The 17,323-nt window shown below is 34.7% G+C and overlaps 1 protein-coding gene across 1 annotated transcript in view; it reads left to right on the top strand.

The window, feature by feature from the left end:
• HOOK1 (hook microtubule tethering protein 1) overlaps positions 1 to 17,122 on the top strand; it is a 58,393-nt gene extending 41,271 nt beyond the window's left edge. The window contains exons 14-23 of the mRNA XM_009249644.4: positions 2,580 to 2,667; positions 3,130 to 3,190; positions 4,330 to 4,470; positions 6,933 to 7,026; positions 8,766 to 8,800; positions 9,297 to 9,379; positions 10,003 to 10,103; positions 12,362 to 12,463; positions 15,152 to 15,220; positions 16,907 to 17,122. Coding sequence (XP_009247919.1) covers positions 2,580 to 2,667; positions 3,130 to 3,190; positions 4,330 to 4,470; positions 6,933 to 7,026; positions 8,766 to 8,800; positions 9,297 to 9,379; positions 10,003 to 10,103; positions 12,362 to 12,463; positions 15,152 to 15,220; positions 16,907 to 17,077 — 945 coding nt within the window. The 3' untranslated portion in view covers positions 17,078 to 17,122. The remainder of the gene's footprint in view (positions 1 to 2,579; positions 2,668 to 3,129; positions 3,191 to 4,329; positions 4,471 to 6,932; positions 7,027 to 8,765; positions 8,801 to 9,296; positions 9,380 to 10,002; positions 10,104 to 12,361; positions 12,464 to 15,151; positions 15,221 to 16,906) is intronic.
• The last annotated feature ends 201 nt before the right edge of the window (positions 17,123 to 17,323 follow it).

Below are 17,323 nucleotides of genomic sequence, written 5' to 3'. Positions count from 1 at the left end.
GTGGTCTTGCTCTGTCATCCAGGCTGGAGTGCAGTGGTGCAGTCATGGCTCATTGAAGCCTCAACCCCTTGGGCATCAAGCAGTCTTCTTGCCTCAGTCTCCCTAGTAGTTGGGACTACAAGCACACTCCACCATACCCAGCTAATTTATATATATATATATTTTTTTTGTAGAGACAGGGTTTGCCATGTTGCCCAGGCTGGTCAAGCTCCTGGGAATCGGCCCACCTCAGCCTCCCATAGTGAATTGTTTGTTTGTTTGTTTTGCTTTGCTTTTTTTTTTTTTAGACATGGGGACTCACTATGTTGGCCAGGTTGGTCTTGAACTCCTTGCCTCGAACAATCCTTTCACCTTAGCTCTTAAAATACTGGGATTCCAGGCAGGAGCTACCACAACCAGCCCCTATAGTGAATTTTTTATATCATTTATTGTTCTTTTCAACTCAAAATTTCTAGTTATTTCTTTTTAATAAATTCTCTTACACTCTGCTGAGACATTGCTATAATTTCTTTTAATTCTTTACAAATGGTTTGCTTTAGTTCTTTGAACATACTTAGAATAGCTCTCTCTGTCTTAGTCTAGTCTGTCTACCCACTGGCACTCTCACTGCCTGTTTCTGTTGACTTTTTTTTTTTCACCCTGTGTATAGGCTATTCTGTTTTTATATTTTGTATTTTTGTTGAAAATCTGACATTTAAAATAATATAAAATTTCAAATCTGGAAATCAGACTTTTTCCATTCTTAGGGTTTATTGTTGTTGCTGTTTGTTTTTTAAGTGACTTTTTGGGACTAATTCTGTAAAGCCCGCATTCTTTGTATTGTGTAGCCACTGAAGTTTCTGCTCAGTTACCACAGTGGTTAGTTCACGATTGGTCAGAGATTACCATAGATGCCTTGAGTCTTTGGTAAAGGCTGTGACATTATGTGTGTTGGAAAACACCTTCAGTGCTTAGGCAGTTTGAAATTCTGCCTTTACTTTCCTGTTTGTTCAGGGCCTCATGTTTATCCAGTGCTGAGACAATGCGGGCCCTCTCATGTCTTTTCTGGGCATGTGCACAGCCCTGTACTTGGCTGACCTTCGAGATCTCCAGGAACATGTCAGAGCTTTTTAAACATTCCTATGGACATCTTGTTTCTCAGATCTTTCTTGCAAATTTTTGGCCAGGCTCTTGTGTACCGTAGCCATTATCACAGCCTTCAGTACCTGTGGTGGTAAACAGTTGCTGATGATTCTATTTGCCAAATGTCTCGGAAATATTTCCCGCACAGCAAGCAGTGAATCAGGTCAAATCATGAAGAGTCCCTATAAATGGGATTTAGGAAGCTGCAAGACAGGTTAAACAGTGACAATTCTCTGTGGATGGGGCTTTTTAAGGGAGCCCCATATCCATCCAGTCTGTGCCCATTCTGGTGGCTGCTAGAGCTGCTGGTTTTCACAGCTACAGCGATTGAAAGGCTGCTTGTTTTCAAGGTTACTGCAGAGCTGGGGAGACGGGAATAGTAGTTAGAAAAGTTAAAAGAGCAAAAAGCTTGCTGTTTTAACCAAGGTTTAGCAGGTTTACTTTAATAAATGCTCACCAGACTGTTGTAGGCCTTTGGTTTATTCCCAGAATTCTGAAATAGTTGATAATGACAAATGTGCTAGTGTGTGCATTACGTTAACGGAGGAACAGATTTACAGAGGTCTTTGTGCCTGCTCCTGCTAGATTTCCAACTTTAGGGTTCAGAGATCCTTAAGGCACCTACGGACCCCTTGAATCAGTTACCAGTTTACTGCTAAATTGACTTGAAACACGTAATGGACTAATTAGGGCTTTGTTTATTGACTTGGAACATAACAGCATTTAATACATGATTTTATATTCAGTAGTACTTTTCAAGTTCTGGGAAAATGATTTAAACATGAGCCTTCTGTTCGTAACCTAGAAGTTTGTCATTGGTGTAGGCTCTAAAATAAAATAGTCAATGATATGAAGTACCAGCTTGCTGTCCTTGGGAAATGGTGTTTTTCCGCCAATGTGTACCTCCAGGATACTACTTATCACTTCTTCCAGTTGAGTTTCACAAGTGGTAAAAAGAAGTAACTAGTCTCCGGCATCTCTTACACACTAACCTATATTCTAGATCCTTGACTAATACCACCTTTGTTACTCAGAACACCTTTGCAAGGGTTTATGTATCTGTATTCCTATTTTGAAGTTATGGATACTAAAGCCAAAGAGTTATATAAGTTGCCTAAGACAATATAGCTAGGAAGTGGTGAAATTGGTATTCAAACCATGGTCTTTATGCCTCCAAAGTCCATGCTTTTTTATTACCCCAGTTGCATATCTGTCCTCTGTTACATAATTGCATTCATTTTGTTCAAAGATAAGCTATCTGATGGGGAAGTCAAAACCATGTACAAAGACACATTACTTATGTAACTTAATAGAAAATGAGCTTCTTAAAACTAAAACATTTTCGCTTAAAATTAAGCAACAACTATTAAACTAGTTAAGATAAATTATTGTAAGCATAAAGTACATTGTTTATAGGCAGAATTCAATACTTTGCTGATATTAACAATTCTTTTCAGAGACTAATTGAGCAGCGTGATACTTTGAAAGAAACGAATGAAGAGCTTCGATGTTCACAAGTACAACAGGACCACCTAAACCAAACAGGTTAATTTTGTTAGATTTAGAAGAGTTTCAGCCTGGGCAGCATAGTGGGACTCCATTCAACAAAAAATAAAAACTTAACCTGTTATGGTGGCGCATGCCTGTAGTCCTAGCTCTGGGAGGCCGAGGAGGGAGGATCACTTGAGCCTAGGAGTTTGAAGTTGCAGTGAGCTCTGATTGCACCACTGCACTCCAGCCTTGGTGTGAAAGAGAAAAAGAGAGAAAGAGAGAAAGGAAAGAAAGGAGGGAAGGAAGGAAGGAAGGAAGGAGCACGTGAGGGAGGGAAAGGAAGGAAAGGAAAGGAGAGGGGAGGGGAGGGGAGGGGAGTGGGGGGTTAGGGTTTTTGGACAGAGAGAGACCCTATCGAAAGAAAGAAAAAGGAAGCGAGGGAGGTGGGGAAGGAGGGAGGGTTTTTTAAAATAGTTGAAATACTGAAATGCTAATTTATTTTTTGTTATTTTTTAGATGCATCTGCTACAAAAAGTTATGAGAATCTTGCCGCTGAGATTATGCCAGTGGAATATAGGTAAATTTGTTTTGTAACTTGATAGAATTATATTTAATATTATAATTTTTTTGTTTTTTGTAAATGTCTTGGCCTTTAAAAACTTATTTTATGACTCATAGAGCTGAAAATTGCTGTTTCTACTTGAACTTTCTAAATCAGATTATTATTGCTACCACAACAATTTAAAATTTTATCAGAAGTAAAATTTCAGAAACCTGTTGAATAACATATTTTAGTTTTTATAACATGACATGACCCCCAGGTGCTATGTTATAATTGCTTTAACTAGGGAGATTTAAGTATATACTTTAAAGTTAGGAAATTATTAGAAAACAAAAATCACTATGATTTCACAAGTCTTTGATTGGAGAAGTGGTATATGTGTAAAGTGAGAAAAGTTACTTATCTTGCTTAGTGGGGAGTCAATCATTAACTTAAAATTAGTAATTTAAAAAATAGCCATATGAGCTTTTTTTTTTAGAGTTATACTATTGGCATTCAGAATTACAAAAATTGAGATTAATTGAAATTAGTTGCTTTTGAAGAATGGGATTTGGCAGGGGAACAACTAAGGGAGAGTATTACTTTCCTATTTAATACAAATAATATTAATATCAATAATATTAATAAAAAGTTGCATTTTTTAAAAGTACTTGTAAATCTTTAATAAAATTTTTTTCAGAAACAAAAGATCTAGAAACTTTCTTATTGCCATTATAAGGTATATATTAAAATTTTAGTCAAACTATAGTTTCTTAAATCTATTGCTTTTCTTTTATGTGTTTTCTAAGCATATACTATTTGTTTCCTTTAGCGAATAGTTTCTAAATTACCAAAGTAAAATAATTTCTATTATCTCTTCAGGAATGGCATAATAACAATTTAATGATTTATAGCATAATCCTATATGGTACCTATAAAATTTTACTGCTTTTTTTTAAAGGCACAGTCTTGCAGTTTACATAATTTTTTCTTAAACACTTTCAGAAGCTTTTGTTGAAGTTTAAGAGTTTCATGCCCTACCAGCTGTGCTAGCTGGTCCTGCTTGCATCTTAAAATGGTAGCTATTAAGTGGACAGGAATTTCCTTTTTTTAACTAAAGAATATAATGATTCATATTTTTAAAAATTAAAAAAGATTTTGCTTTGTAACATCAGGGAGGTGTTTATTCGACTGCAACATGAAAATAAGATGCTTCGCTTACAGCAAGAGGGCTCTGAGAATGAACGTATTGAGGAACTTCAGGAGCAGCTAGAACAGAAACACCGTAAGATGAATGAATTGGAAACTGAGCAGAGGTGATGTGCTCCTTAGTAATTGAAAATCTTGGTGATTTTATTACCGAGCCATAAAATCTTGATTCACAGAAATGGAAAATATTATTGTAGCTAAAGTAATTAGAATTACCTAGAAATAGTTTAATATTTTTGTTAGTAGTCTTTCATCACTATAAGCTTCACTCTGTGAAAGAAGTCAGGTGATTCATTTCAGTTATATTTATAAAATATATGGATAATCCATTAATTTCAGCATTCTTGGTTAACCAGGCTACTTATTCTTTGTATTCTTTTTGAGACAGAGTCTCCCTCTGTCACCCAGGCTGGAGTACAGTCGCGTGATCTCTGCTCATTGCAGCTTCCACCTCCCCAGTTCAAGTGATTCTCATGCCTCAGCCTCCTGAGTAGCTGCAATTAGAGACATGCACCACCATGCCTGGATAGTTTTTGTATTTGTTTTCTTTTCTTTTTTTTTTTTTTTTTTGAGACGGAGTCTTGCTCTGTCACCCAGGCTAGAGTGCAATAGCACGATCTCGACTCACTGCAACTTCCGCCTCACAGGTTCAAGCGATTCTCCTGCCTCATCCTCCCAAGTAGATGGGACTATACGCACACGCCACTACGCCTGGCTAATTTTTTTTGTATTTTTAGTAGAGATGGGGTTTCACCGTGTTGACCAGGCTGGTCTCAATCTCCTGACCTCATGATCCACCCACCCCAGCCTCCCAAAGTGCTGGGATTACAGGCGTGAGCCACCATGCCCGGCCAATTTTTGTATTATTAGTAGAGATGGGGCTTCACCATGTTGGCTGGGCTGGTCTCGAACTCCTGACCTCATGTAATCCACCTGCCTCAGCCTTCCATAGTTGCTGGGATTACAAACATGAGCCACTGTGTCTGGCCCACCAGGCTACTTATTCTTGAATTTCATTTAGATATGTTCACAATTCAGACAGTTTGACAAATGAATAAATGACAGTTTGGCTTTCTACTGAAGTCTAGTGCATAGATGAGATATAGATTGTGGAATCAAATTTAAATACCACTTCTAATTTAACTTATTAACTGTTTCTGGACAAGTTACTTAAACTTACACTCAGTGTCTTCAGGTGTAAATACAAGTTGTTAGGAAGACTACAGATAATGAGCTTAAAGCAAATGATGTGCTTATGTGGTATCAATGAAGTGCTCAAAACTTATTATAATATGCTTTTCTAAGTACTTTTTTGCTATTAACTCAGTAAATCCTCATAATAACTCTTATGAAATAGTAACCATGATTAGCTCTTTTTCTATGGATAAGGAATATGGATACAGAGAAGTTAAATAACATACCTAAAGTTATACACCTAGTAGTTCTGGATCCTCCATAATGAACTCTCTGTCAATCTGATTACTGAGTCTTTACTCCTAACTACTATGGTAACTTGCCGTTTATAAATGGCATACTTACTATAAGGGTATTTGGATTTGTTTAACCTTTATTGAATCCTAGACACCAACAGAAATTTTAGACACACTTGAATCTTACCTTTCTCAAACTTGTGTATAACTTGTGTGTATAAGGTTACATAAACGGTGGTTAAAAGAAGAATAACAATTTAGTTTTCTAAAGAGACCATTAAATATTACTATTTTATTCAGTTCAATACCAGTTGTTAGCACTTTTCTGAAGAGACCATTAAATATTATCATCTTACTCAGTTCAATACCAGTTGTTAACACTTTTCTGAAGAGACCATTACATATTACTGTCTTATTCAGTTCAAGACAAGTTGTTAGCACTGCGAAAATCATATAAGCTTTTAAGGAATTAACATAGGAAAGCAGACATGTAAATAGATAATTGTTATATTATGTGATAACTGCAACAATAGAATATTATAGCAGGCAGGTGAGTGTATGTGTGTGGATATACATAGAGGGAGAGGGAGATACTAACTCTTCCTAGTAACTTCCAGTGGAAGTAACTCCAAAGCAGGGTTTTAAAGAATGAGATTTTGCCACATTAGAAGCTGAATTAGTTGCTAGTGGCAGTCCCTTTAACTTAAATTTAAAAAAACTTGTGGAAATGATTGGAAAATGGTGACCTTCCTCTTTCAATACACTGTGAAATCTGAAACAGAAGATGGAAATCTAGTTTTCATTCATTAAAAATACAACTGTAGAAAAATTGAGCTGGTTTTCTGATTTTTCTACCAGTGAGTACAGTGTAGAAATGTTTTTGCCACCTACATTTAAGTTCCTTAAAATTTTAAATGTAGGCATATATACTTTCAGGAAAAAAGTTTTCTTTTAAAAAGTATTTTCTTAGATGTAGCCTGCCCTACTTCATATTGTAGCCAGGCACAGATAATTATTCCGCATTTGTCATTGCTATAAAAATATTTTTTACTTAAATTGCTAACTGAATGTACCTTTGTAGATCCTTAACTGCTTTGACTTTCAATACAAGTAAATGCTTATGACCCATCTTACAATAGGCTGAGCAAAGAGCGTATTAGAGAATTGCAGCAGCAGATTGAGGACCTCCAGAAGTCTTTACAGGAACAAGGTTCCAAGTCTGAAGGCGAAAGTGTAAGTAACTTAGAAATTATAATAATTCTGCTGTGTATGGCTTTTCTTTAATAGATCATGATGCCCAAATTAATCTTGTATGGGAAAGTACAGCCCTTATCATTGAGAATACCCTTAAATACCGTATATATCTGCATAATAGATGCAGTGATTTTGCCAACTTGGAGCCTGTCAGTTGATCATCTACATTGGAAGGTGATTTCTGTCTGTCCTACTTCAATAGCTATACCAAAGTTCGTGATGATTCTTGATCATCATTCAACATCATTCAGCAGCTATACCAAAGTTCATGATTATTCTTTATTGAGAGCATACTACAATTGAGGCCTTCATAGTTCTGCTGGAATTCCAACAGGGCTGGCCTGAGAAAAATCCAAATGAGAGTAATTAGTAATCAGAATTGAGGAAACCTTCTAATAGGAAAAGAGAGAATGGGAAAATGATTTCTACCTAAAGAGCATGCCAAAAATGGATTATACCCATCTCTGAAGGACAGAAACTTTAATGCAGCCTTGGAGGCATCACTCATTTCTTCCTCCTTCCTTACCGTTTTCTGATGGATTTTGACAGCAGATATTGTGAGAGCAGAGATAAGAGGATTTAAAAGAGATCAAACTTAGCCAAAATCTGACTATACCTAGCAACTTTTCTATAGTTTGATCTTTTTATGTGAAGAGAAAAAGAAGTAATGATTGAGAGATTGTTGTACTTAATTAAAAATAACAAGAAAAAAGGACTAGATATGTGTTAGGGATATCTTGATTGATTGAGATTAGATACAATGCTAGGTGATTATACCTGTGTTGATGGGGGAGGAAACTCTGCAGAGTAAAGAGATGAAAAGGAAAATTGAAAGAGTTGCATTTCCTTTCTGTCTTTTATGTGCTTTATATTATTTTCTTTTTTTTTCCCTGGGGGCTTGGAAAATAGAAATCGTCTCATGCATGGCGGCATCTCATATGTGCATATATACGGTATTGTAACTTCTCTAATACAAATATTATTTTAAGCCATACTAGAGAATACTTTTAAAATGAGGTCTTTTGGGGGGAGCACATTTTGGCTTGCAGTGTTTTAAAGATAAATGTCTTTATTATTTTAATATATTGGTATCCAACTTGTATTTCAGATTATATATTTTAAATACTTCACCTATACAGTAGATGCCGAATGACTATTGCAATTTAAAGTACTGGTTTTTAAAAGAGGAAATTGTATGTTTAAAATTTTGCTTTTTAACAATATCCAGTTGCTTCATTTTGATGTTAGTTATTAAAGTATTTACAACTATAATAATAAAGTTTTATTATAAAGATAATTATTTTAGATCTTTAAGTTTGTTCCTCATAAGAGGCCCAAAATCTTAAAATTTTTATTCTGAATAAATGATTTTTAAAATATTTTAATGTTTGATACTCCTCAGTATATCACATTCAGCTTGCATTTGGTGTTTTTCAAGTTCAGATTTAATTTTTATTACATTCAGAAACATGAGGCATTTTTCTTTCTGTTTTTGTACCTTTTTATATTTCATTTTCTATTTTTCCTTTCCTTTTTGAAGTAAAAAAAGAACCTAAAAAGTTCATGCTTCTTAAAGTGTGTTATTAGAAATACAAATTTTAAAAATATTTATAATTTTGCCTGGTACACCTTCAAAAGGACGTAAAGAGATTTCGATGTCTGGAAAATTGACCTTTGTCAAGATAGTCATCTTACAGCATTTTTTTTAAATTTTATAGTCCAGCAAATTAAAGCAGAAGTTGGAAGCTCATATGTAAGTAAAACTGATATTTCTTTTCAAATATGAGAAGGGAGGGGTTGTAAAAGCCTCTAAAGTTAATCTCATTTTTGGATTTTGTTTAGAAAAGCAAATATCCTGATGCTAATTGATACACTTGCTGCAAAAGTGAAAAGCATGCTAAAGATTCAGCCTCCCTGCTACCCCCATCCCAAACTCCTACGTCTTTCAGTTGTTAATATCATTTGAAAAGTTTAAAAAAACAGATTAACTATCACAACTAGATTATATGGGATGTTAAACCTATAAAATATTTTACTTTCTTAGGAAGCGAAGGTGGCAAGGGAAACAATTTAACCTTTTTGGCACCTGCTATGTGCCTGACTGTTTACATCCTCATGACAACCCCTGTAGTCAGGCAGATAGTATTCCCATTTCACAGATGAGGATCCAAGGGTCAGAAAGCAACTTGCCCAAGGTCCACAAATGTTATATGGCAGAGACCTGTCTCCATGCTTTTTCTACCACTTAGGGAAAAACTCACAGAGGTCCATGAAGAATTACAGAAGAAACAAGAACTCATTGAAGATCTTCAGCCAGATATAAATCAAAATGGTAGGTATCTGTGAAAACTTGGATCAGACAATAATATATCTAAGGACTTACCCTTTTTTATTGAAGGATGCAAGGTCTATGCGTAAGTTTTTGCACAATGTGTAGATACACATATTGTAAATAAGGACTATGATAATTTTTAGTGCTGAAGTCATTAATAAATGATATATTATTAAAGCAAAAAATCTAATAAAAGGAATTGATGGATATACAGGAGTATCAAACATTAAAAAATAAGATTAATCTGTGGAAATGTGGATAAAAATGATTTCAAATCAGATTGATATGAACTTTAAAACATTGTGTAGAAATGCTTTATTTTTCTTGTGGTTGTGCTTACTGTAAGGTATATTTGCTATTTATACTTGATAGAAAGGAGAAAAAGATCTAATAAAGCAGATTGTAGATATTTTTAAGGGTCAAATAATAAATGATTGAGGATGTGTTGGTTGTATTTCAAAACTTTTAGATAAGGATTCATTACAAAGAATAAATAACAGTCTTTTAAGTTCTCTTATCAGTCTTTAGAAAATAAATATAAACATAATTTTATGTGAGGATGAAGTATTTTAATAGGTAGTAAATATTAATAACTGATTGTTTCATTTTATTTTTACTAATAGTACAAAAGATCAATGAACTTGAAGCTGCTCTTCAGAAGAAAGATGAAGATATGAAAGCAATGGAGGAAAGATATAAAATGTACTTGGAGAAAGCCAGAAATGTGAGTGACTTATCTTTCGGAGCTCAAGACTTTGTGGCCTGTGTTTTAGCAAGGCCCATTTCACCGGATTTTTCTGCCATTCTTGTATCTGTATCTAATCACTTCTCTCTTAACTGTATTGCCTTACCTGTCAGGTTTCTGTGGTATTTCCCAATCAGTTCTCATACTCTCAGTCTCACTCATCAGTGTCAGATAAAATAAGCCATAGCTAATAGAGACTGTTTAGACAGACTGTAGTGATGTCAGAGAGAGTGATGGCTATAATGTATGGAATCTTTAGTTCTTGGCAAAATAAGCCCAGAATTCTTGCAAATTTTCTAAGAATACAGTTTTTCTAGAAATAGCAAAATGAACATTTTATCTTTTGTAAAATTTAGCTTTTTAAATATATTTGAAATTGTTGTAGCATTTAGTTTTAGATTAGACAGTTAAACACTTTTCAAATGTTCATCACACTCAAGGTTTAAAAAGGTAGAGGTTTACTTCATAGTCACATTGAGTCCAATCATAAATGGGGAAGGGACACTTCTACATGTAGTCATTCAGAGTCCTAAGCTGACAGAGGCTCTGCCTTCTTCAGCATAGGGATCCCAGGTTCACTTGACCTTGTCCAACTAGGTCAAGTGAAGAAAGACAGCCTAGATTGCATAGGAGATATGTAATGGGCGAGGCCTGAAAACAGCATAAATCACTTTCACTCCCACTTTGGAGCGCAGGCATGTGACCACACTACATTTATGGAACAGACTTTGCAAAAGTAAAATAATGCCTATATAATACTTAGTTGTGTGGGATATAGTTTACTTAAGCATTATCCTACTGTTGGAAATAATCTGTATTCATTTCCTTTTCCTTTTTTGCTCCTATAAATAAGACTGTAGTCAACATAATTATACAGAAAGTTTTCTCTTTATTTTAGTTTATTATCTTAACCTTATTTCCTAGAAATGCAAGTATTGGGTCATAGGATAAGACCATAAGATGCTTGATATGTATTTCTAAATGACATTTTAAGAGGACTATAACTAATTGAACAAAACCATGACAATGAATACCACATTTTTGCCACCATTGATTAATATCATTTAAAAGACAGTTGCTTGCTTTCATAAATATGATTTTTTTCCCCATTACCTAATTTGGGGCAAGAGGTTTAAATAATGGTTAAGATACTGGCTAAAGTAATAACATGTCCATTGTAGAAAATTCAGAAAATATACAAATCACAACCATTTATCACTTAGAGATGATAAACTATGATTTGCTCTTTGTAATTAAATTGATATAAATTATTCAGTGTATTCTGCTTTTATGATGTGCATTCCATGAGGGCAGGCACCATGTCTCCCATAAATTGCTGAATCCTCATCTGCCAGTATCTACCACATAGTTGTCACTCAATAAATGATTTTTGAATGAATGAAGGAGCCACAATAGTATTTTGGTATTTTACCATCCAGTCTTCTTCTTTTTCCTTTATAAATATAGATGAAATTTTCCTAACTCATTAAATAATTTTAAATATTTTTAATAGTTTTATAACTACATCATGCAGATGTCCCTGTTTGAAATTTATGGTTTTTGCTTGAAATATATTCTTGACATTTCTGAATTGGTTTTCTAACAGAATGCTATCTCCATAGTTTAGCTGAATCTCTTTACTACATTCTGGTCAAACATATCTTTTTACTCAATTTTTAGTAATAACATAAATGCGATTCAGCACCCTACCTTTTGCAAATAAAATCACCAGCATTTATTATATTGATCTTATATATTGAATTACACTTGACTGGATAATAATAGTAAAAAAGATTATTGCTAAGAATTTCTTCTGTGTGTTATTCTTACTTTATAAAATCAATAAGTTTCCTTAGAGTTATTGAATTCATTTTGATTTTTTAAAAAATTCTCAAGTCAAATAAATATAGAAAGGGTTATTTCAAGACTTTAATGCCTAAAGTTTGAGTATTGAAAAGGCTAAATAACTATTTCCATGTACTGAGCCTTGGAGAAGGGAAATTTGTTTTTGGAATGGGGACATTTATATTTTTGTACCGAATTTTTGTACTGTTTCTTGTATATAGAATGAGTTATTTTTGTTATCCCAATTAGGATTGTAAAACAAGCTACAGTTAGCTCTTGGATGACTTTGTGGATTATTTTCCACCTCACTTACACAGTTTTTGTAAGATATGTTCTGTATGTTTTAATACTTCAAAATATAAAGTGAACATAGTATTTTTTTCTTTAAACAGGTAATAAAAACTTTGGATCCCAAGTTAAATCCAGCATCAGCTGAAATAATGCTACTAAGAAAGCAGTTGGCAGAGAAAGAGAGAAGAATTGAGATTCTGGAGGTAAAACTTTTATATTTACTCATCTCTTAATTATTTTGTAGAATCCTGGTAATTAACTGCTGTCATATATTTGCCATTAATGATCAAGTTTTACAAGAAGTTAAAAATGTCATGTTTTAGCACCCAGTGTGTTTATTACAAAGCATCTCACTGGCCGCCCAATAGATGGTCTGTGTGTAGCTCATATACCCTGTTTATATGCAGCGTTGTAGTTGTAGCTCTTCTTGTCAATAATAGGCATTATATGGCTATCCCTGACTTTCTAACAGAGACCTGCTATAATGTTTCTTTTAAAATTATGCAAATATGATTTCATTTGGGGGATATAAACCTGATCTTTACCGTTTAAAAAAGATACTGTGTTGATTCAGTCAACCACATTTTTCTTGTCTTCAGCCGTTTCTCACCTGAACCTAAACAAACTTATTAATAGTGGAATTTCTGGGAGAAGGAAGTACTCACAGAATCCCAGTGAACTCCTGAACTAAAGTGGAATTCTTAGTTATTAATCATGTAAAGTTATATTAGTAATGGCATGCTCTCATTAATTAGCTGAGTCTTTAAATATTAAAGATATTTTTGTGTTAGTGGTTATATTATTTTTATGAGCCTTAGGTAAGTATGTCACTATGGAATTCTGTATTCTTAGATTTATAATTGAGCACGTTCTGGTTTCCTTTGCAAAGTGTTTTACAAAACTACTGTATTTAATACTGTAGTGAGATTTGATGCTATTCTTGAAGTAAATATATACTTCCTTTTAATAACAGATGCATAATTGCAGAGCCATATTGAATTCTACATACTGGCCTTGAAATTCTCTTAAATGGTACTCAGTTTCTTTTTTTTTTTTCTTTCGATATGGAGTCTTGCTCTGTCGCCCAGGCTGGGGTGCAGTGGTGTAATCTCGGCTCGCTGCAACCTCCGCCTCCCAGGTTCAAGCAATTCTCTTGCTTCAGCCTCCCTAGTAGCTGGGATTACAGGTGCATGCCACCACGCCCAGCTAATTTTTGTATTTTTAGTAGAGATAGGGTTTTGCCACGTTGGCCAGGCTGGTCTGGAACTCCTGACCTCAAGTGATCCACTCTCCTTAGCCTCCCAGAGTGCTGGGATTACAGATGTGAGCCACCGCACCCAGCTGTATTCAGTTTCTTTTTAAATCATCTAGGAATGTTATATTTCAAAGAAATGCACTCTATTTATGTACCTTTTTCTTGGTATTTGAGCAAGTAGGTATGAACTGTGGTAGAAATATTTTTATTTAAAGACTTAAAGACTTTAACACCCCCTCCTCCCTACGTCCATAGTACAACACCATTCTTCCTACATCCATAGTACAACACCAACCCGATATGCCCTTGCTATCAATGCTTGTCCAGGCTATGTTGTGTGTTCTCAAAAGCACTGGGTAGGGAGACCTGTCTGAAGAAATGCTATTCTTGAAATTCTAAGTCAAATATCTCTTTATTAAACTTTCCCTGTATTCCTTAGGGGAAGTTTAATACTGTCTCACTCTCCACACTGAGTCCATGTGCTTCGAACTCATGAATTTATTCCACAACAGCATTGGTTTTCTTTTTGGTACATGTGGACGTGTCTTGAGGGCAAAGACTCTTTTATCTCTGTACCCCTAACATTAAATATTACATAAATCAGAGGCCAGGGTTGCAGCATTATTAGTAACTTCTTTTCTTAAAATTGTTACTTCTCCTCTCTGGCTGGCCATCTTCTTATCTATAAAATGGTGAGACTGGAATTGGATAATCGCTGACATCTAAGTTGCTCTGTTTACGTCCCAGTGAAAGTCAGTGAAAATATACACCATCGTTGATGTTTGAAATGTACATCCCCAACAGATATGATGAGAAAATAGTCCCTGTAACTGTAAGACTCTGAGGAAAAGCTTAGGTTAAGTCACAGCACATGGGCATTTAATTTGTGTGTATTCATCTAGACACACACTGCAAAAAGTAAAAAGGAGAAATGTAATGTAAATAGCAGAGGCTGTTCTATCTGCCATCCCTCTTGGGAATTCTGTGCCTGGAGTGAGTGTGAGTCCGAAGAAGGGCATCACCTCTCTTTTGGGCTTGGTTCACATATACTTTTTCTATCATGAACTTCCTGTGTATCAAGATAATAGTACTTATATCAACCAAACTATATCTGGTACTCAAGAAAAGTATGTCAGTCTCTGTGATGGCACATAAATATGGCTATGGAATCTAGTACACAGGCCACCAACAATTAAGAGAGAAAAATTTGTATAAACTTTATAGGCAACTTAAAAAGATTTTTCCAGGCATTTTTGACTATGTCCTCTTTCTCCTTAGTTTTGGCCCCTCCAGAGGTGCAGCTCTGTTTCGTTTACCTAAGCCACTTGTTACTTTTTTCTCTAGATATGGTGGGCAGTAGCCTTAAAATCACTAGTTGTGTATATGTATGTTTAAATCACTCTGTTCTACCTGTAAATTTCTTGAAATAAAGGTTTATTAGTCACAAACCTTATTCTTTCCTAAAGGTGTTGGGCATGCATTTGTGCTTGATTCAGTTTACATTTGACTACATTGTGTGCCTCACAAGTGCAATCTTTAGATTCTCTCAGTAATGAACATAGTGAAGAAATTATTCTATCTTTAGTAATTTGAGGTAATTTCTGGGATTTTAATTGTTCTCATATCTTTTTTCCAGAGTGAATGCAAAGTAGCAAAATTCCGTGATTATGAAGAAAAACTCATTGTTTCTGCCTGGTATAATAAGGTGAGCTGAAGTTCAGCAAATGATTGGATGAGAACGGTGTTTGAGCAAACTTTTTTTTGACCAAGTACAATATAAGAAAATATATTTTATTTTATACCATAAACCAAGACATAGCATGTTTATGTATATAACTGAAACAAAAGTTACCCTGTGTATTGCACTCAGATGTTTTGTCATATTCTCCTTTAATGTTGACTCTAATCCACTAACTTGATATTGTGACTCATCAGCCTTTAGCTGATACATATGAAGCACAGGTGTAGTAATTCATAAACCTTTTTAAAATTGCCTTATTTGAGCTGAAACATTCAATTTTTGCCCATAAAAGGTTTCTGAAGAAATATGAAGATCTGTGTAATGCAAAATTAAATGCTTCTAGTTACTCAGTATTTATTTTAACATCCTCTAAAGCCTGTGTGTCCTTTACTGTATTTATTACTTTATTTTTTTTTATCCAGGGGTTACTCTTCATAATTGTCTCTTTGTCCTACCAAGGAGAAAATAGCATAGTTTGAAATGTGTTTTATTTTGTCATTGGTAGTATCAGTAGGATATTTTCAAGAGTAGCATTTCATGATGTATATGGTTCTTTTGCATTATTCTAGTCAGCCAGAATAGGCTATTATCTACTTTTATCTCTTCTTATTTATACAAAGGCATATCACTTTATAAAATTCCCATGGGTGAATGCTGTGCTCCACCAGAAAGCACTAGTTATTCTTCCTGAAACATGGCTCATGCTTTCATGACACCATGCTTTTCATCTGAGCTCTTTCCTTTCTTCTATTGGGTAAAATATTGCTTAAAGGGCCCTGAAGGAAATTACGTGTGAGGTATTCTCAGAACTTTCTCTCATGAGTCAGTCATCCTAGTTGAGATCAGTGACTGTGTATTATTCATTTGTTCTTCCATGACCTCTTGATACATAAATCACTGAAGATATTGTAGCCAAGTAGTCCATGATTGATTCATTTTTTTAACCTATATTTGTTGAGCATCTAATATCCATGTACTGTACTAGTTACTAGTGATGCTAAGTTCAGTAAAATTGTGTTATGTGGTCTAGTGGGAGAGTTATGACTTCCCTTATAAGAAACTCAACAGCCAAAATATGGTAATTTATCAGGTATCAATATTGAGATAGACTATAGTAAATTTAATCTATATTGGTGGTTCTCCAACATTAACTTGCCTCAGAAGACTTGTTAAAACATGAATTGCTAGATGCACTGGCAGAACTTCTGATTCAGTAGGTCTGGGTAAGGCCCCTAAATTTGTGTTTTTAACAAATTCCCAGGGATGCTAATCTTGTTAATCCAGGGACCACCCTTCAAGAACCTTTGATCTAAGCCATTCTATTGTGACCTGTCTGCTCATAGGTGGTAGAGTGATGGCCCAAACACAAAAATTTGTTATAATTAGGTCTAATTCCAGGCCATTATTTTAAGTTACTGTTTTAAATAATTTTAAATTTAGTGGATTCAATAGAGAAACTGGATTTTGTGCCTTCTTATTAGCATTACCATTTCATAGATTAATCAGCTTCTGAACCCTTATTTTCTATAAAAATGAGGAAAGCCTTAGCTTTATAGGTTGGTTTTAAGGATTAAGTGTCTTTATGTGAGACGCACTTGGCAAACTCTGTTTAGTCATGTTAAATAAAAAATATATGTATTTTTTTTTCAGAGTCTAGCATTCCAGAAACTGGGGATGGAGTCTAGACTGGTGAGCGGCGGTGGTGCCTGCAGTGACACTGGTGCATGCACTCCTGCGCGGTCTTTCTTAGCACAGCAACGGCACATCACCAACACCAGAAGAAATCTCTCTGTTAAAGTCCCTGCTACAACATCTGATTAAACTGCAAAAAAAAAAAAAAAAACAAACAAAAAAACAAAAAAGAACACATAAAATAGAAGTGTCCTTAAAATATTTTGTACCTTTCAACTAACTACCAGATTGAAAAAGAGTTTATGATGCGGGATATCAGGTATTTTAAAATCAACATGCATCAAATTAATTTTGCCAGTTGACTTCAGAAACAAATTATAGAATTAGCCATCTCTCTGAGGGAGCACATTTGAATAATTGGAGATGCAGTTATAC

Source organism: Pongo abelii, chromosome 1, assembly GCF_028885655.2.
Source record: "Pongo abelii isolate AG06213 chromosome 1, NHGRI_mPonAbe1-v2.0_pri, whole genome shotgun sequence".
NCBI lineage: Eukaryota > Metazoa > Chordata > Mammalia > Primates > Hominidae > Pongo > Pongo abelii.
Note: the sequence above shows the minus strand (reverse complement) of the source record. Positions and strands in the feature narration are given on the sequence as shown.